Genomic DNA, 20,717 nt, shown 5'->3' with positions numbered 1-20,717 from the left:
TAAAAACAAATTAAGGCGTTTCTAACAGGTGGTGCACTATTTCTACACACTGTTCAACTCATTTGAAGTCAAACTAATTCTAAATCCTGAGGACGACACACACAAATTGGCTCGACAAATTGTTTATCAGGAAGAAATTCAAAAAAGACTCGACATATTCAGAAGTGCTTGGAATAACCATCAAATTGGTACAGAAAACAACCACACGTTAACACAAATGTGGATGGAAGGAATGTTGGCAAACATGGAATAGGAGACAACAGCGTGGAAAACATTTTTGAAGTTCACCTCTACAGCCAGCAAAACCTTGAAGCTGGGTTGGCAAGACAAGGGATCTAGCCCACTCAGCTACAGGACTTTAACAACGAGGACCTGCAAAGAGCAGTGACAGTGCCAGGGCCATGCTACCTTGAACTATGAACCTATGCAGGCTCTTGAAAGTGCACTGCTGAGCACGACAGATCTAAAACAGCGTTATCTGTTGTGTGTGAGTGAGATTGTCAACACTGAACAGTCCAATCGGCTCACGCTGTAAACAGCATGAAAAACATTACACTTTCCCAAACGTGTTGTGCTGCTCAACGTGTTGTGCCCTCCTCTGTCAAGCCTCTTGGGACATGCTCACCGACATGACGGTGGGTCTGATCACGGCACCGCTGGCTCAACGCGGCTCAAGCTCACGGCCGCCTTCTCTGCTTCAGCCACCACGTTTTTGCGGGGGTTGGAAGGACATCTCCCCCCTCTCGCTCATGCGCCTTGGGCTTCTCCTGCCAGGAGCCTTGAGTGTCTCTCCCCGACAGCGCCGCACGTCCTCAACGTCCTCACATCCACATAACCACCAGAAGGTTCCGCATGCTGACGGTCAAACACCTCCTGGAGAGCATCCGCTCCGTGGATTAGATGACGTCAATCGACCTCAGGGACGCCTACTTCCATATCCTCTCGTCAGGAGATCGTGGAACACAAGGCCCAGGTTCTCCGCCACATCAAACGCCTTGGGTTTGTGGTGAATGAGGACAAGAGTGCGCTCCTTCCGGCCCAGCAGATGACGTATCTCGGCCTGGAACTGGATGCGGCATCCATGACGGCTCGCCTCTGAAAGGAGAGGTGGGGCTTGCTCCTGTCCCTCCTACTGGCCCTGGTTGCTTCACCTGTGATCCAGGTCCACCAGGCGAGGGCCGTTCTGGGACTGATGGCCGTGGCCCACCCTGTGGCGCGCCTGGGCCTCCTTCATACACCCCGTTCCAAATTATTATGCAAATGATATTTTTGTCTGATTTTCCTAAATAGTTGATGCAAATGACAGTCAGCATAATTTTCAAGTCATTCGCTGTCAACATTTAATCCAGATGTTATTGAACAAACCTGCCAATGAAAACAGTATTTTTTTCAAAAATAATAAAACTTAAAATGCACTGTTCCAAATTATTATGCACAACAGAGTTTCAAGACATTTTCTAGTTTGTAAAGAACTGAAAATAGTCATTTGTTGAATTTACAGCAATAGGAGGTCATATTTGCTGAAATCAAAAGTTATTTCAATCAAAAATACCATAACAGGTCAAGTTACATTTTAACATAGGACCCCTTATTTGATAGCAGCTTCGCATTTCTTGCATCCATTGAACTTGTGAGTTTATAGAGAGTTTCTGCTTGAATTTCTTTGCAGGATGTCAGAACAGCCTCCCAGAGCTGCTGTTTGGATGTGAACTGCCTCCCACCTTCATAGATCTTTTGCTTGAGGCTCCAGAGATTCTCAATAGGATTGAGGTCAGGGGAGGATGGGGCCACACCATGAGTTTCTCTCCTTTTATTCCCATAGCAGCCAATGAGGCAGAGGTATTCCTTGCAGCATGAGATGGTGCATTGTCGTGCATGAAGATGATTTTGTTTTGGAAAGCACGGTTCTTCTTTTGTACCATGGACGAAAGTGGTCAGCCAGAAACTCAACATACTTTGCAGAAGTCATTTTCACACCTTCAGGGACCCTAAAGAGGCCGACCAGCTCTCTCACCATGATTCCGGTCCAAACACGACTCTGCCACCTCCTTGCTGACGTTGCAGCCTTGTAGGGACATGGCGCTATACACCAACCATCCACTACTCCTTCCATCTGGACCATCCAGGGTTGCATAGCATTCATCAGTGAACAAGACTGTTTGAAAATTGGTCTTTGTGTATTTCTGGGCCCACTGCAACCGTTTCTACTTGTGAGCATTGGTTAGAGGTGGTCGAATAGAAAGTTTATGCATAACTGCAAGAATCTGGAGGATCCTACACCTTGATGTTTGCGGGACTCCAGAGGCAACAGCAGCTTCAAATACCCGTTTGCTGCTTTGGATTGGCATTTTAGCAGCTGCTCTCTTCATCCAGTGTATTTGTGTGGCAGAAACCTTCCTCATTTTGCAATTACCTGCACGAACCCGTGTGTGCTTTGAATCAGCCACAAATCTCTTAATAGTACGATGGTCACGCTTAAGTTTTCGTAAAATATCCAAGGTTTTCATACCTTGTCCAAGGCATTCAACTATTTCACGCTTTTCAGCAGCAGTGAGATCCTTTTTCTTTCCCATATTGCTTGAAAATGGTAGTCTGCTTAATAATGTGGAACATTCCTCTTAGTTTTTTCCTTTAATTGGGCTCACCTGGCCAATTGATTATCACAGGTGTATGAGATTGATTTCAGTGATCCGAAGAGCCCCGATACACAAATACATCCATGAGTTTAACTGAAAAACACAAAATTTAATCTTTATGACACTTAAATACAATTTGCATAATAATTTGGAATGCAGTGTATGCGCAGGCTTCAGCGATGGTTCAGTCGCCTCCGCCTATCTTCGGTGCGGGAGAGGCACAGGAAGGTCTCGACTCCGCTGCAGGGGCGCGATGACCTCCTGTTCTGGCTGGACCCACTTCTTCTCCAGCAAGGAGTCCCCATGGGCTGCGTCTCGCATCACGTAGAGGTGTTCACGGATGCGTCGCTCGCAGATTGGGGAGGCACTCTAGGCCACTCCGCAGTGGGCGGTGTCTGGGATTCCACGCCCACTCACATCAATGTCTTGGAAATGACTGTGGTGTAGCAGGTGTTGTTTCATTTCCAGCCCAGGCTGCAGGGCAAACATGTCTTGGTGAAGTCTGACAACACCCTGGTGGCCTACCTGAACAGGCAGGGGGGCACCAGAACACCCCCCCATGAAGCAGGTGGAATCATAACTAAATCCTCAGTTTTGATTAGAGCTGGGATTTCTGGCTCTTTCTGGTTCATTTGAAGGAGCCGTTCAAAAGACTGGCTCCTTTTTTTTTTCTTGTAATTGAAATTTGACTAAGTTTTCATTTTTAGAAAAACAAATAAACAGAACTAAAAAAAAACAAAAAGAGGTTTTTGAAGGAAAAAAAACAGAAAAAGAAACAGAACAAAAAGAGAATGGGCAGGTCAGCAGGTGATCAAACATTTGTACATATGTACTCACACATAGTTCTATATGAAGGACAGTCCATGATCCCGGGTACAACACAAGCATTGATGCAGCACATTTTTATCAAATCAGGATTGTCTATATACATTCCAGCTTTCTGTCTCTAATATGAATCTGCCCAAACTATCCCATCGTTCACTGATTACATCAGTTTGATTGTTCAATCTCCCCAACATCTTCTCACATGTTGCTGCTTCCATCATCCAAGTCTTCCACATATTCAGCCTTGGGGATCTGGGGATCTTTCCAACATTCAGAATTGTCCTTGCACATGTTACGAATGCCACGTGACTCTTTTAGAGACATCGGCCTCATTAGTGTGGAGCCAATCCGTTATTTTCTGACATCTGACACTGTTACTGTCAGTTATGAGTTTTCATCTGGTGGTTCAGTTTGTCTTATGACCTGGATTTAAGAGATGTTTTTCTGACACACATTACATTGTGGTTTACCTTGCACGTTGTCCCCAGAGAAGAACTTCAAAATGATGCTAGGTGTCCTTTGACTGACCATTTTATGGTGTGTGCGTGTGTGTGTGTGTGTGTGTGCGCGCGTGTGTGTGTCTTCCATCGATCAAACCTTTGATACAGCGGTTAATATAGTGTTACAAATTAAGTGGTTTCCTTGTTAACTGGTGACTGACTTCCTTTAGCAGTTCCTGCTGGTGCTAGTAGCAGCAGGTGTTGAAATCAGACTCATAAAAGGTCTGACACGGCTTTTTGTCTGGTTTTTAACATCTATCGGTAACAAGGGACGTGAAAGAAACCCAGTCGCCAGTTAATAAGGAAACCAGTTATTTCAAAACACCGGCTCCACTCTGGTTTCGAGACACTCGTCCTCCGCTTGTGAGCTGCTGCAATCAGGTGACTGAAGCGAGCTGAGGAAAACTGAAAACTCAAACTCGGTCGTTCACATGAAGGCAGCCATGACAGCTGGAGACTCATAAGAATAGAATAGAACAGAATCGAACTTAATGTCCTTGCAACAAGTATAACAAAATCAATGGGGTTTAAAGACACCCAGGCAACCAATTACGGCGCTTCGTCTTGAAAGGAACAGAGCTGAAGACACTCAGGAGACACGTGAAGGAAGCGTGGAAAATTTGAACAAGGAACGGCTCTCAGACAGCTGTGAACTGGCTCTCGTCGTTCACTGAAAAGAGCCGTTCAAACAAACGACTCGTTCTTTGAACGTCACAGCACGAGTTTTAATTGGTAGTCGTGTTTCATTTTTGACTGCAGAGCAAATAGGAAGCCACAGTCCACAATAAGAAGCCACTGTCCACTCTCTTTCCACTTCATTATTAATTTTGTTTCTGTAACTAGTTGACTAATTTTTATTTTTCTTTGTACGAGTGAACTATTGTAGACTTTTAGCCCTACTAGTTGACAAGTGCAGAAGAAAATGGTCTCACTGGTTAACTAGTTAACTAGTATCATGCAATTGTACATACTAGTTAACTAGTGACCACAATTCATGATTGACAAGTTGACATGTCAGTTTTCGCAGCTCACGAGTTAACCAGAGTGCTTTTTCAGACCTGTGATATCAAGGATGCATAATAAATACTCACTCATCTTTCCATACAAAATCATTCATTCTTGTAATGTGTGTCATGATTAGATCATGTTTTTTGTTATGTATTCCGCGAGTAGAATTAAAAAAAAAAGATTGTTAAGGCAAAAAAATGACCCAGATTTTATTTTGAAACATGTTATATTCACTTTCCTTCTGGCACCAAACTTTCTGTTTCGCTTGATCTGCAATGCAACCGCATGCTGGCTCGTGTGATCCAAGAACATCGATTTTAATTTCTACCGATTACTTACGGGGCCCGCACTGGAGCCACACCGGATCCAGTGTGAGCCCTGGGTTACAGTCTACAGTAGGAAGAGACGCAGAGTGAAGACTGTTGAACAAGTGTCCGAGCTCACGGTGAATTCATGAATTTATCGGTCAGATTTGAATGATGTTTAGCACAGAGCATCGCTGGTGTGTGAGCCCTGAGACCCTTTAACAGGTAGCATGACTCAGAGTTACTTGCTGAGAACATCCTTCTAACTCCACTGCTCCAAATGTCTCTGCTGATTAAGTTGCTGGTGTTGTGTTCATCAGGTAATTATGAAGCAGTTCCAGACCAGAGGCGAGTTACTGAACTGAAGCATTTTAATTTCAAAGAATAACCTCAAACCAAATCCACGTTGCACATTGATTTTCTTTTTTTTTTTTTTTTTTTGAAGTATGGATCTTTTTTTTAATTCTTTATTTTCAAAAAGTGGGGTCAAACCAACAATATCTCCCGTAATATTCATGTTTTTTTTTTCTTTAAACAAAATAAAAGCTGAACAAATGGGGAGAAAAATGTACGTGAGGTTTTGAAAGGAAAAGCGAAACACTCATGCAGTAATATATCTGTACAGTATAGTATATACTTAAAGTATAAGAACATTCTTTTCTAAATGCAGGTCACCTCAACAAAGTGTGGTTGCAGTGGCTTTGCATATCTTACTCCACAATTTACTGAAAGCCTTTTTCAAGACGAATTGAAAATGTAATGGCCTCCAATCCATAGATCTCATTTACAATATTGTGCATTGAGACAATGTGGGGGGATCGGGGGAGGAGCCAACATCTTGTAACTGCTTTCTTCACTGCTATTAACAAAACTGAGAAGAGATATTTATTTATCACTCCACCAAAATTATTCAAATTTAACAGAAACAAAGTAAAGAATTCGAATGGGATCCTAGTATTGAAGATGCTATCAAGAGCTTTCAAAGCATCTCGCCAGAAAGGTTTTATCTTGGGACAGTCCCAGAGTATGTGCCAATGTCCTGCCTCCCCATCCCCACACATTCTCCAGCATGAGGCTGTCTCCACAGCAAAGTGTGAATTTTGCTTTGGTGTTATAAAGAAGCGTACAAGGCATTTCCAGCTAAACTCCCGCCACTTGTAAGAATTAGTACATTTCCACAAAGATTCACATGCATTTAACCACTCCTCGTTTGGTATTGAGACGTTTCTCTCAATTTCCCATTTTTCTTTGATATAATCAGTTGAGTGAGACTTCAACATGTCTTCACAATGTCTGCACATTGATTTTCAAAGTATTATCTGATCCATATTTCAGCAATGATATATCACTTTGCAGCTTGCACTCATATATTGACGTTCTCATACGCTCTCCCTTCTCTCGTCCATGCTTTACAAAAGTCAGAAGCAGAATGCACATTTACCACCATGAAGCTCCTTCAAATACATTCTACGGAAGTCTCTCATGTCTCATTGACATATTTTAAGGTTACAGAAAAAGAAAGAGCAGTAGCGTTGCAATGATCAGAGTTGATGTGTGTGGGTTAGTTAGGTTGATAAGCTGGAGGCTCAGCAGAACCCAGAAACCCTGGGTTTTTAAAGTTGGGCTCCACCTTCAAGACAAGAGAACACTGTCAGTGGGATTTTAATTTGCATTAAAAAGATTCACGTGGCAAACACTTATTTTATCTACCTGAGGGTTTGGCTGAGCAGGGGCAACAGATGCTGCTGGGAAATGGGGCGGAGCCTGAGGGGTGACCGGACCTTCTACAGCTTGAACAAAGACTTGTGGCTGCTGGAAGATGAAAAACACAGAGTGTCACTGAGGCCCCGTTTACATGAGAAAGTTTGAAATGAAAATGCATTGTTTTTGTGTTTTCATTTCAGAAAAGGTTTGAGTTTACATGGAAACATTTTCAAAACAATGTCTGTTTCTACTGAAACGTCAAAAACACTGGAAAAAAGCAATACTCTACAAACATGAACAGTGGGAGAACACAAACATACGTATGGAAAGACGACCAAGTTGTATTGTTATTACAGTAACTGTTATCTCTAAAACTGCAAAGTCCCAGAGTTTCCATCATCGACAGACAGAGTTGGAGCATTTTCAAAAAGTTCCACCTCATTACCTGTTGTCAAAGTTATGTTTTCAGTGACTCCAAGCACCGTTTTCACATAAATACTTCATTGATCTGAAGGACGGGTAACTAATCTGGTGAACCAACACTAATGGTGTGTTTCCACCGGACGCGTTTAACGTGACTGCATTCGCACGACAAATGATGCTGGACGCCCGAGTTTTATCACTGGTGTGAGAATTCATTCGCGCAACGTACAAGTATGCAACACAAAACATCCTGCAGAAACATCACAGCCCTCCTCATCACCGTCTCCTGCACAGCAGAAGTGGGCAGGATTCTTCTGTTTGTCCCACAGTCCTGTGTGCACCCGGCTGTCTGTGTCTGTGAGTGTGTGTGTGTGCGTGCGTGCGCGTGCATACTGATCGATGGTGCGTTTTTTGTTTGTTTGTTTGTTTGTTTTTGACTGTTTTACTGTTCAGCAATTTGCGTTGTTTTTATGAATATGAAAAGTGCCTTTACAAATAAAGATTGAGATTGAGATGGCTCCGCCCACCGCCATCACTGCTCTGTATTTGGCATGCGGAAGTCAGCTCCGGCTGCGGTCACTTCTGGATGCATGCTGCCCCACAGAGGCGGTATGAGCTCGGTGAGTTCCACTGTCTTCTGCAGGAGCTGCGCCTGGACGGCCGTTTGCAGCGCTACTTCAGGCTGACGCTGTTTCCACCAGAAGCGGTGAAAAATTGAGCACGCCGCTCGCCGCAAGCTGCTCGCCTTGGCATCACGCCCACTGTTTTCCATGGTCGGAGTCCTGTATGCCCTACGTCAGCACGTCCGTGAAGACCTCCACGCTGACAGGCTGTCCTGGAGCGAATTCACTTGAAAAGTTCAATTATTTCAACTCGAACGATGAGCAACAAGTGATGAAGCGGCGGGCTTCGGGCGGTGAGTGGCGAGCGGTGGGCGGGGCCGACTGGCAGTGCAAGTCGACAGACGCGCGGATTTTTCGCTGGAAACGCTTGCCGCCAGCTGCCCGCCATGTCATCGCTTTGCGTCGCGTCCGGTGGAAACACACCGTAACAGATCAACAGTGAGTAGCTGACTCACCTCCATGCAGCAGCAGGTTGCATGACAGGCGTATGCTGACACGATGATTGAAACAATGAGCTCCAGGAACTGGAACACAGCCACCACAGCCGAATAGCCACCATAGTAATACTGAAGAGAGTTTTAATTAGTATCTGCACACAGGGAATTCGAGCTACATGGATACAACTAATTCTGAAAAGCTAAAGGAGACAACAGCTGCAAATCAGTACATAGATCTTTGTACACTTTGGAGTAAAAAAAAAAAAAAAAAAAGCCTAACAGAAGATTTGATGACACAAAGTGTCTACACAGTTACTGAAATACTTTGGACGTCACCCCTAAATCGAGGTTTTAGAAAGATCACTCAGCACCACAAAAGCTACACTGTGGAGATGTTTCAAATAACTATGAGAATTCTTACAGGCCTGTAGCGGTTGTAGGGGTAGCTGAAGAAGACTGCGGGATCCATCCCATAGAGGATGACACCAGGTACAGCAGCAACTGCTGCTATAATGTTGAGCACGAGAGAAGCGTTGATCTGGTGACAAAAGAGAGTTGAGACATGAGACGGAAAAGTTTGACAAAATCTAATAAAATGTCTAATAAAATGTCTAAAATGTCTGCCAAGCAGTGACGAGCAGTAATGGCAGTGTTTCAAGTTCATTCTAATTCAAAGAAAGCCCAAAGTCAAATATCGATGACAGGATCAACCCCCTTTACAGACTCAGATCACATTGAATCCACATAAATCATCCCACACATGCTTTGTCTCACACTAAGCAGTAAGTTCTGATAGACCGGCTTAAATTAAATGGTAAAAGCTGTTGGGATCAATAGTGAATGCTTTATATACATTCTCCAGCTTTTGAGTATGACTTTAAGCTAAATGTTTAGCTAATTTTAATTATTGTTGGAGGAATGTCCCATAAAGGCCAATACAATATAAATAACCCACATTCAAACAGTTTAAATCACATTGACTACTGTTATTCCACATTTTTTGCAATTCAGTCCAAAAATACCTCAATAGTCTAACTTCAATATTGAATCAATAATAAACCTTCAAAAGTTCTATTTTTAAATGCAAGTATCTGTGTCACTCACCAGGCAACGACTCAAATACTTCTCAGCAGCCACCGTCACAGATCCAGAGGCGATGTACTGCAACAACATTTATCAAATGAAACATAATCAGATTAAAAATAATCAAATACAATAAAACCACGAGTTCACTTCTTAAGGATAAAGTGGATTTTGTCAGTATTGGTGATCTTCATCATCATCGTCATCGTCAGCAGTCACTCATAGTTGAGTATGACTGTCCTTCTTGATCGTTGTGGGTCTTCAGGTGAGCATAGAGGGCTATTCTGGATGAGATTATTAATCTAATCCAGTGTGGGCAGGAGAAGGTACTGGTGGTGGGTTTGGGTTGGGCCTGTTTGGTGGTTTCTCTCGCCATCCTGTCCTGTGCAGCATAGCGGAGGTCATCACTGTGCAGTGCAGCACCCTCACAGACAAGGCTTTCCAGTTACCCTGTCTGTTGCCATGTTGGACGTCCCTGGACATGAGCTGGACTGACAGCTGGTATATGGCAGGCCAGTGGTGTTCAGCTTCACTTCCTCATGTCCCATGACAGCGAATGAGAGTATTGTGCCACATTGTCAAAGAAGGTTTGCAATGCTCTTTAAAAATGGCTTTCCTAATCCACGTACTAGGAGCCGTTGTGGAGGACGCCGTTCTCAGTGTTGAACTCCTTACAGGGGTGCATTCGTCCGAGACGGACACATTGGGATGGGAGGGAGGTAATTGCTTTCAGTGCCAGGTGAGTCGGTGTCTGGTTCGACTGATCAGCATCGACCGGTAGGGTTGTGCTAAGGAATCAGTGGTAGACTTGACACTTTCATTCTCTGAAGAAAGTTCAGATGGTTCTGGCTGTGCCTGAGGCTCAAGTTCTGTTTGTTCTGGTTCAGGCTCGAGAGTGGGTTCAGCAAGTTCTTCTTCTGGTGCAGTGGTGAGAGGCACAGAAGGTAGATCAGGGGTGGTGATTTCTGGCTGAGGTCTTGGAATGTCCACAGTGGTGACAATCTGGACTGGCTCGAAGGTGAGTGGTTCGTACCAGTGCGTCAGCAGGATTTTGTCATCGGATGGTGGTTCGTCAGGATCAGGGGCAGGTAGGTCCCTTTTGGTAGGTCTTTTGCAGGCGTCGCTGGAGTTGTGAATGCGGCAGGTAAGCATCCACAGGGCAGGAGTAAATCACGGTGGAGAGTTTCTGATGGGTTTGTCGGCATGCTCAGGCCTTATAGTGTAAACAGGTAAATTTGCTGCTTTCTTGATTACCACTTAGATGTTGGGCTCCATTTGTCTGCAATCTTGTGCTTTCCACGTAGCTGAACATTGCGGATGAGCACACGATCTCCCACTTCCAGCTCGGATGCAGTGACATTACGATCGAAGCGTGCTTTGTTCTTCTGCATCGATTTCTCAGCATTTTCAGAAGCAAGCTGGTAGCTTTTTGACAGGTGTGACCTCAGCTTCTGGACGTACTCAGAGTGACTGTGGGCTGGCTGAGACATGGGGAGTCCGAAAACGAGGTCAATCGGGAGACGTGGCTGGCGACCAAACATCAGCTCGTATGGCGTGAAGCCGGTGGTGTCATTTCGAGTGCAGTTGTATGCATGCACAAGCTGTTTAAAAAAATCCTTCCAGTGAGATTTCTCCTGTTCTGCAAGAGTGCCGAGCATGTCCAGTAAGGTCCTGTTCAATCTTTCCACAGGGTTGCCATGTGCATGATATGGTGTCGTTCTGATTTGTGGATGCCTGTCAGTGCACAGAGTTCTTTATTATTCTTTATTCCAAATCGGGTCCTTGGTCACTGTGAGTTTCTGTGGGATTCCATAGTGACGAAGAAGTTTCCCAGAGACACTTTGCGACGGTTTTTGCTTTCTGATTGGGGGTAGGGTACGGCAACTGCGTATTTGGTGAAGTGATCTGTTATGAGCAAGATGTCTTTGGTCTTGCTCTTGTCAGCTCCAATGTTTGTTTGTTTGTTTTGTTTCGAGCTGAATTTCATTCACAGTGCTCGGCAGTAAACAAAAATTACATTACAATATACAAAAATCATTACAATCAATACAGCATAATACAATAACAAAACACATTTATATTGGCTCGAAAAGGAGTGGGATGAAGTAACACTTATTATCTCCCACCCCTCTTTACTTTAACTCTTTAACTCAGATATTACAACCTTCATTGTTACAACAGTTGTGTTCACAGTACAATTTATAACACTTCCTTTTTATAAACAAAAATCATTTCCCTTAATATATTTTTCAAAAGTAATTTCTTTCAGCTTCTTTTTAAATAACTTCATATTTGGACATTCCTTGAGCTGCCTCCCCAGGTTGTTCCACAATTTTACCCCTTGAACTGAAGGACAAAGTCTTTTCCGTTTATTATTCGCCCATCTAACTTTAAAATTCTGTGTATGACGTAAATTGTACCCTACTCCTACTCTTTTAGAAAATAAAAGTTGGATGTTTTTGGAAGATTGTCCTTACTTGCCCTAAATACAATTTGTACAGTCAATAAATCAACAATATCTTGAAATTTTAATAATTTAGAATTTGCAAAAAGTATGTTTGTATGTTCTCTGTAACCGACACCATGTATTATTCTGATTGCTTTCTTCTGTAAAATGACAGAGGGTGTAATGCTGTTTTATAGTTATTTCCCCATACTTCTGCACAGTAAGTAAAATATGGCAAAACTAATGAACAATAAAGTATAACGCAATGAATTTTTATTTAGATCATGTTTTGCCTTATTTATTACTGAAATACTTCTTGAAACTTTCTTTGAACATGGCTTATATGTGATTTCCAATTAATTTTATCATCTATTAATACTCCTAAGAATTTTATTTCATTTACTTTTCCAATAATTTTATCATCCAACTTAATTTCAACATCATTTGTTCCCATGTTTCCAAACACCATTAACTTGGTTTTCCCCAAGTTTAATGACAATTTGTTTCTATCTAACCACGATTTAATTTTTTTCAATTCTGTATTCATCTCCTGCTCTAATGCCTGGAGGTCATCCCCAGTACAAAAAATAGTCGTATCATCAGCAAACAAAACTAACTTGAGAACATCTGAAACTTTACATATATCATTTATATAAAGAATAAATAAAATGGGGCCCAATACTGCCCCCTGTGGGACACCACAAGAAACATCCAACAATAAAGAACAGAAATCTCCAAGTTGTACAAATTGTTTTCGGTCAGTCAGATAGCTCTTTACCCAGTCCAATACTCTCCCTCGAATCCCATATCTCTCTAACTTATCTATTAAAATATCATGGTTAATGGTGTCAAAAGCCTTCTGGAGGTCAAGGAATATTCCGATTGTGTACATTTTATTCTCCAACGAATTTGCTATCTCCTCAACAGAATCCAGAAGTGCTAATGCAGTTGACCTCTTTGACCTGAATCCGTACTGACTTTCATTAAGTATTTTATTTTTTTCCAGAAATGTATTCAAACGAGCAACAAAAAGTTTTTCTAATATTTTGGAGAATTGAGAAAGTAGTGAGACTGGTCTATAATTTGTAAAATCATGTTTGTCCCCGGCTTTATACACTGGAATTACTTTGGCTACTTTCATTTGATTCGGAAATGTCCCAGTTTGAAAAGATAGATTGCAGATGTAGGTGAGTGGCTTTGAAATACATTCAATAACATTTTTGACAAGAATCATGTCAATATCATTGCAATCACGTGATGTTTTGTTTTTGCATGCTGAAACTACCTGAATTACTTCTTTTTCTTCAACATTTCTCAGGAACATTGAACTCAGATTACGATTTATAAAATTATGATTGCCTGTGTCTCTCCCCACATCTGGAATCTTTTCAGCTAGGTCACTTCCAATATTTACAAAAAACTTATTGAAACAATTTGCCACATCCATCATATTATCATTTTCTTTTCCTTCCACAGTGAAGTGCTTGGGGTAACATACCTTTCCTTTGGATTTATGTATTACATTGTTCAGTATTTTCCATAGTTCTCTCATATTATCTCTATTGTTATCCAATAATTTACATAAATAATCTTTCTTTGCAGTTCTGATAATGTTAGTTAGTTTATTTTTATATGCTTTGTATTTATTTTCAGTTTCTTTAGTTCTTGATTTGATGAATTTTTTATAAAGCAAATTCTTCTTCCTACAGGCATTCCGCAATCCCTTAGTCATCCAGGGATTACCTTTCTGTTGAAAACTTTTGTTTCTTTTCCTTAAGGGACAATTTTTATCATACAACATTTGAAATATTTTAATAAACACATCATATGCATCATGCACGTTTCTTTTATTGTACACCTCTTCCCAGTTCTGTGTTGTTAAGTCACTTTTGAAAGCATTTATTGATTCCTCTGTTCTTATCCTTACATACTGATTTCTTTGCTCCTGTTGATCAGATGTGCAGCCGCTAGCAAAGATTGTAAATACTGGTAGATGGTCACTTATATCACATACTAACAGTCCACTGGTTGAGTCATTAAGAATATCATTGGTCAAAATATTGTCGATTAATGTAGAACTGCGAGATGTTATTCGAGTGGGTCGAGTAATCTTAGGATACAAATTTAATCTGTATATTGTATCAATATAATTCTCAATGATCTTGTTACTATCTGGATTAAGCAGGTCAATGTTGAAGTCTCCACACACGACTATGGTTTTTGTTAATTTTCCAGCAAACAATTCTTCCATTTTCTCACTAAATTGAACTATGCAAGAGCCTGACATTCTATAAATACAACTGAAAATTATGTTTTTGTTGTTATCTCTTTGAATCTCAATTGTTAAACACTCAAACAGGTTTTCGATTGCCATAGACATGTTCTCCACAACATTGAATTTCAGATTCTTGTCGACAAATAATCCAACTCCTCCTCCTGCTCCACCTTTGGTTTTTCGGTCCACATGTAAAAAGTCATATCCATCCAACTTAAAGTTCATCTCCCTCTGTTCGCCAATCCATGTCTCGGATATTGCAATTATATTGAAAGATTGAGTGAATTGTTGTAAGTAGTTCTGAATATGTTCAAAGTTCCTATAAAGACTTCTACTGTTGATATGAATCACAGAGAATTTGCCATACTTCTTGATTTGGTTGTACGTTTCATCTGTGTAGTATCCACAGTTATTTCCCATGCAAGCAAAGAAATGATTATCTGGATCAATATCGTATTCCATATCCAGACTTATATGTTCAGTGTATTCAGATGTTTGAAACTCCATGGTGGTGGAATAGTCGTTGTCTCCATGTCTCATATTTTCCTCTGTTGTATTTGAGTTTTTCCCTGTGCTATGCATTGGGTATGAGTGTTGCGCTTACCTCATTGTCCAGTGCTTGCTTTACTCATGTCAAAAAATCCATACATACAAGCTCAAGTGGATAGGATGTCTGGATATTCACCAGTGGTGCAGCTCTGTCCGGAAGTGCTTTGCATTTTGGCTGCATTAGTTGAGAGCGGCCTGCTTAAGCCTTTAGACCTGCCAACCTTTCCTGTTCCAGACAGTGTGATTGTGAACATTCCGGAACCTGCAATGTCGCCCCTGGCCTCTTCGGACATCGCTCTGGAGGTGAGACTTAAGGAGGTGAGCATTAAAGAAAGAGAATTACAGCGAAGAGAAAAACAACTGAATCTGGAACATGGACGTTTTCTAAAGGAATTAGAATTTAAACAGGCTTCTCTGACTGTTAGGCCAGAGCAAACAGAGTTTCATGTGGTTAAACATATTAAGCTGGTTCCCCCTTTTATTGAACGTGATGTTGAGAAGTATTTCCCGCATTTCGAACGCGTTGCCACAGTTTCTGGATGGCCAAAATCTTCCTGGACATTACTTTTGCAAAGTGTTTTAGTTGGCAGAGCACAAGAAGCTTATTCTTCCCTAACAGTGGTGGAAAGTGGGGATTATGACGCTGTTAAAAGTGCAATCCTCAGAGCATATGAGTTGGTTCCTGAAGCCTATCGTCAACGCTTCAGAGGTTCAGCTAAGTCTGAAAAACAGTCATATGTAGAGTTTGCTATAGAGAAGGAAGCACTCTTTAGTCGGTGGTGCCTGTCTCAAAAGGCTGAAACTGCAGATGAACTTAAACAGCTAATTCTCTTGGAGGACTTTAAGAACTGCCTGCCTGAAATTGTTTGTACTTACATCAATGAGCAAAAAGTTACAACACTTTCCAAAGCAGCTGTGTTAGCGGATGAGTTTGTGTTAACACATAAGTCAAGCTTCACTAGAGAACAGGATGAACTGAAACCAAAACAGCCTAAGCAGAATTCATCTCGGTGCCCAAGTTTTAAAAGACTGGTAACCTCCACTAATGGTTCAAGTGAAAAACTTTGTTTCTACTGTAAGAAACCTGGCCATGTTATTGCACTGTCCTGTTCTTGGTAAAAAGAAATCTAAACCTTTAGCCTTCTTGAAAGCTGATCTAAGACCAAGCTCGAGTCAGGAATCTGTGCCCAAACCAAGGCGTGAGGTTGCGTGCTCCTCTTTATTTTTGATGGATGGTTTTGTGTCCACAGCCTCGGATCCAAACACTAAATATCCTATAAAGATCTGGAGGGACAGTGGAGCATTTCAGTCTGTCCTTTTGCAGGGTATCCTTCCCTTTTCTGAGCAGTCAAAGCAGACATGCAATGCTGTTGTTCAGGGTTTCGGGGGCTATTTGACCCTGTCACTTCAAACTGTTAACCTGTACACTGATTTGGTGTCTGGACCTGTGTCCGTAGCTGTTTTCCCAACTATCCCTATTGATGGTGTGTCCATGATCCTGGGAAACGATCTGGCTGGTGACCAAGTTCTGGCCACCCCTGTGGTTGTGTCCACTCCTGTTGCTTGTGAGCACCCTGATGAATTGGAGCAGCAGTATCCTGAAGTTTTTCCTGCATGTGCTATCACCCGAGCTATGTCTAAAAGGATTGCCGCTAAACGTACTGATACAGATTTTGACTTATCAGATACATTTTTAGCCAAACGTGATGCCTTTGGGTTTGGTGATCATTTTCCCTCTCATGATGACGCTTAAATCTGCCCAAGGTGAAGACTCTGGTTTGGCTGCTGTATTTGACAGTGAGTCACTGGGATTCAGTCCAGCTGAGTTAGTGTTCGGTCACACAGTTCGGGGACCACTGAAAGTTTTGAAAGAGAGATGGCTCGGGGAGTCATCTGGTGGGTCTAGCCTCTTACAGTTTGTGAGTAATTTCAAGTTCAAACTTCAGAGAGTATGTGAACTTGCAAAGTCAAACTTGAAGGAGGCCCGGCGAAAGATGAAGCATAGGTTTGACAAGAAAGCTAAGCACCGAGGGTTTTCTCCAGGGGATCAGGTGCTGGTGTTACTGCCACTTCCTGGGTCCACTTTGCAGGCACAGTACAGTGGGCCTTTTGAGGTGGAGCGCAAAGTTAGTGACACCGATTATTTGATCAAGACCCCAGATAGAAGAAGGAAAACACGTCTGTGCCATGTTAACCTTCTTAAGCCTTATTTCAACAGTAACAGTGTTCCACCAGGTCAGAATTCTGTTGCTGTGCTGACAAGAGCAGTTTCAGAGCCTGACGACTCAGTTGGTATGGCTGGAAAAAACATTGTGCTTGCAAGAAGGTTGTTAAACTCTGAGCTGTTGTCAAACCTGGAAGGTCATCTTTCATATTTAGACTGGAATAAGCGTACTGACATTATGGCTGTCATTCACAGGCATCCTGAGCTCTTCTCAGATGTTCCCACGTGTACAAGCATGTTACATCATGATATTGATGTTGGTGATGCTACCCCCATAAAGCAACACCCCTACAGAGTGAACCCTGAGAAGCGCCAGGTGATGCAAAATGAGGTAGTGTACATGTTGCAGCATGGTATTGCTCAGTCTAGCAGTAGCCCATGGAGTTCACCATGTCTACTAGTTGAGAAGTCTGGCAAGTCCCCTCGGTTTTGTACAGATTTCAGGAAAGTCAACTCAGTCACTAAGCCCAATTGTTTCCCTTTACCCCGCTTAGATGACTGCATTGACAGGGTTGGGTCTGCTACATTCATCTCAAAGCTAGAACTCTTGAAGGGTTATTGGCAGGTCCCTTTGACCCTGAGAGCTTGTGAGATCTCAGCCTTCGTCACTCCTGATGATTTGTCAGTACAATGTCATGGCTTTTGGTATGAGGAATGCTCCAGCCACTTTTTAGCATCTTGTTAACAGTTCTGAAAGGCATTGATGGTTGTGAAGCTTACTTGGATGATGTAGTCATCTACAGTTCCTCTTGGTCTGACCATCTATCTAAACTCAGTTGTGTATTTTCCCGACTTGTCGCTGCCAATCTAACGATAAACCTTGCTAAGTGTGAGTTCGGGCAGGCTACCGTTACATATTTGGGAAAAGTTGTGGGCCGTGGAATTGTATGTCCAGTCAGAGCGAAGATCGAGGCCATTGCAAGCTACTCTGTTCCTACTACCAGACATGACCTTAAACGCTTTCTTGGTATGGCAGGGTATTACAGGAGTTTTGCAAAAACTTTGCCACTGTTGCAGCTCCTCTAACAAACCTGCTTAGCCCTAAGGTCTCTTTTGTTTGGTGTCAGGCATGTCAGGTAGCTTTTGAAAGCTTGAAGGCTTTGTTGGCCAATGCCCCTGTCCTTATAGCTCCTGACTTTAATCAGCCCTTTAAACTGGCAGTGGATGCTAGCGAGGTTGGTGCTGGAGCTGTCCTCCTGCAGGACAGATAAGGGATAGAGCACCCTGTCTGCTACTTCTCGAAGAAGTTTAATGTCCACCAGTGGAGATACTCCACCATAGAAAAGGAGGCGTTAGCTCTAATCATGGCCCTCGAGCATTTCGAGGTTTGTGTCTCTTCCAGCCAACCTGTTGTGGTCTACACTGACCGTAATCCACTGGTTGCCGTGCGTCACATGAAGAACTCGAACCAATGACTCATGAGATGGAGCCTGTTCCTGCAGGGGTTCACATTGGATATTCGTCATATCCGGGGACGTGACAATCTCTTGGCTGATGCACTTTCAAGGTTGTGAGACTCCTGTATAATGTTGCATGTTGACATGATCATCTTGCTTATGGGAGGGGGTGTTATGGTGAACTGCATTAAGTGTGCCATTCCAGTTCCAGGTTTTGCTGCCTGCCCTGAACCTGAGGTCTATAAAAGCCCCACCTTGGCCACGCCCTCCCTCTCTTCACCTGGCTGGCAGCATGGCAGCAACTGCTCTCCACCTCACCTATCATTGATTTACTTCTTGTTTGCTTTTAACCCCTAGACCTGTAATAAATTGTTAAACTTTTAGTTGGCTCATCTTACTTTATGTTGCACCCGCTGAGCCAGGGTGTAACACATTGTCCCGGCAGCCTCTGCAGAATTGCCTTACAAGGTGCTTGTTGAAGTCTGATGCTGCGACTCTTTTCACCACTGTTTATTGCCAGCAGCAATCGTTGGAGGTAGCTGGAGGGCTTTTCACCGGGGTCCTGGAGCTTGTTTAAAAACTGTGCAAATAGTTCCTCCCCATCTTGTACTGTTGAGTACGCTGAGTCCGAGACTTGCAAATAGACAGCAGGTAAAGTGTCCAGCTTCAAACCCCTCACCACTTCTGCAGCAGGAGACATCAAACTTTCCAGTATTTTCCTTGTAACCTGTATTGGAGGCAGGTTAACATCAGCCAACAACAGTTCAATATTTGATTTCCAGGTTTCATAATCATTTTCATTCGAAGGTTTTGGTATTTTGCCAGAGAATGGACAGATTCTAAAGGCGGGCGTCTTGTAGGAGGTAAATTCATCCCAACTCAAAGTGTGTTCCACAACAACTCTTTGAATTCCAGGTGGATTTAAATCTGTGTTGAAGAGAAAGATTCTTTGAGGTGAACGCAGCGACCCCTAGTGGTCAGTGAAGTCATATGCAGTTGCACCAGGTGGTGGTGGTTGGGCTGTTGCTCCAGCTGCTGCACCCTGCTGGCCAGGCAGGGACAGGGTGGGGTCCACAGACTGCACTGTATGTCGTTCCTCATCTTGACCACTAGATGGCGGCACATTCATTGAAACCAGATGGTCATGGCGTGGTGCATTCACGGGCAGTCAGGTAACATGGGTTTCACATGTTTTCCCAGGATTTAATGTCTGTGTGAAATTTCCTCATGTTTGTCTTTATGTTATCCTTAAACTTCTTCTTGTCGCCCCCAGGGGCCCGTTTCCATTTGACAAACTGTGAATACAGGACTTGTTCCGGGAGGTGAGAGTCAGGTACTTGAACCACATGGCTATTCCTTCTAAGCTGGTTTTGGGCAATGGAGGCAGTGATGGTGGAAATGCCGGTCTCCTCCAGGACGCTGGTGTTGGTGCACTAATCTGCCCAACCAATCCTGAGGATTTTCCAGAGGCATCCCTTCTGTTGTTCATGGTCCAGAGAGAGTGGGGAGTACCACTGCTTTCAAGACTAAGTTTTTGGTTTAGGGTCTTTTGGAGAAAATTAACTAAAACACCGAAAATGGCAAAAAAAAAAAAAAAAAAAGTAAGAGAAAATGAGTTAAGATACTATTGACAGGAAAACGACTTTGTTAAAAGCTAAATTAAGAAGGTGGGTCTTGAGCCTATTCTTAAAACGCCAATCAATCAGACTTCATTTAAAGGTGCCTTAAGGAGTTTGCACGTTTTATGCAAAACAGCGCCCCCTGCAGGCCTTGGGTGTAATGCAGCTTAGTGAAAAACTCGTCCCTGTGGCTCGCGTGCACGGAAGAGGGGGACTCCGTCTTCGCTCGTTTAGAAGCCTCAAGTAAGATTTAAGTTTCTTTTACCTGGTGGGGTCTGTGCTGGAGCTGTGGCAGTGCTAGAAGCCGGCTTTTCCTTACTTTCTGGAAGCTCCTGCTCAGTTGTTGCTCACTAAGCATCTGGCGGAGTAATGGCGGACAAATCGAAACTCAAGGAGCCGGAGCGCGCATTACGTCATTCCTTTCAAATTCTCCCCAAAAAAATGCTGGTGCCGGACCGGCACTGTGACTTTCAAGTGACAATTTAGCGCTGTTAGAGGTACTTGTAATGAATATGTCAGGGCGCATTGTACACATCATTAAAAATGTGTAACATATTTATGGTGGAAAATAAGTATTTTTAAGGTTATAAAACTCCTTAATGCACCTTTAAGATGCATTTAAAAAAAAAATTGGAATTAAAAAAACCCAAATCCGTCACAGTA

At 42.8% G+C, this 20,717-nt stretch overlaps 1 protein-coding gene across 1 annotated transcript in view; it reads right to left on the bottom strand.

Moving 5' to 3' along the window:
- Positions 1-6,103: 6,103 nt before the first annotated feature.
- LOC115388440 (membrane-spanning 4-domains subfamily A member 15-like) overlaps positions 6,104-20,717 on the bottom strand; it is a 40,255-nt gene continuing 25,641 nt past the window's right edge. Inside the window, exons 4-8 of the mRNA XM_030091591.1 lie at positions 9,566-9,622; positions 8,883-8,999; positions 8,480-8,590; positions 6,985-7,086; positions 6,104-6,904 (exon numbers count right to left, since the gene is read on the bottom strand). Of these exons, the coding sequence (XP_029947451.1) occupies positions 6,836-6,904; positions 6,985-7,086; positions 8,480-8,590; positions 8,883-8,999; positions 9,566-9,622 (456 nt within the window). The 3' untranslated portion in view covers positions 6,104-6,835. The remainder of the gene's footprint in view (positions 6,905-6,984; positions 7,087-8,479; positions 8,591-8,882; positions 9,000-9,565; positions 9,623-20,717) is intronic.

This window comes from Salarias fasciatus, chromosome 5, assembly GCF_902148845.1.
Source record: "Salarias fasciatus chromosome 5, fSalaFa1.1, whole genome shotgun sequence".
Classification (NCBI taxonomy): domain Eukaryota; kingdom Metazoa; phylum Chordata; class Actinopteri; order Blenniiformes; family Blenniidae; genus Salarias; species Salarias fasciatus.
The sequence above is the reverse complement of the archived record's forward strand: the minus strand, read 5'-3'. Positions and strand labels throughout refer to the sequence as shown.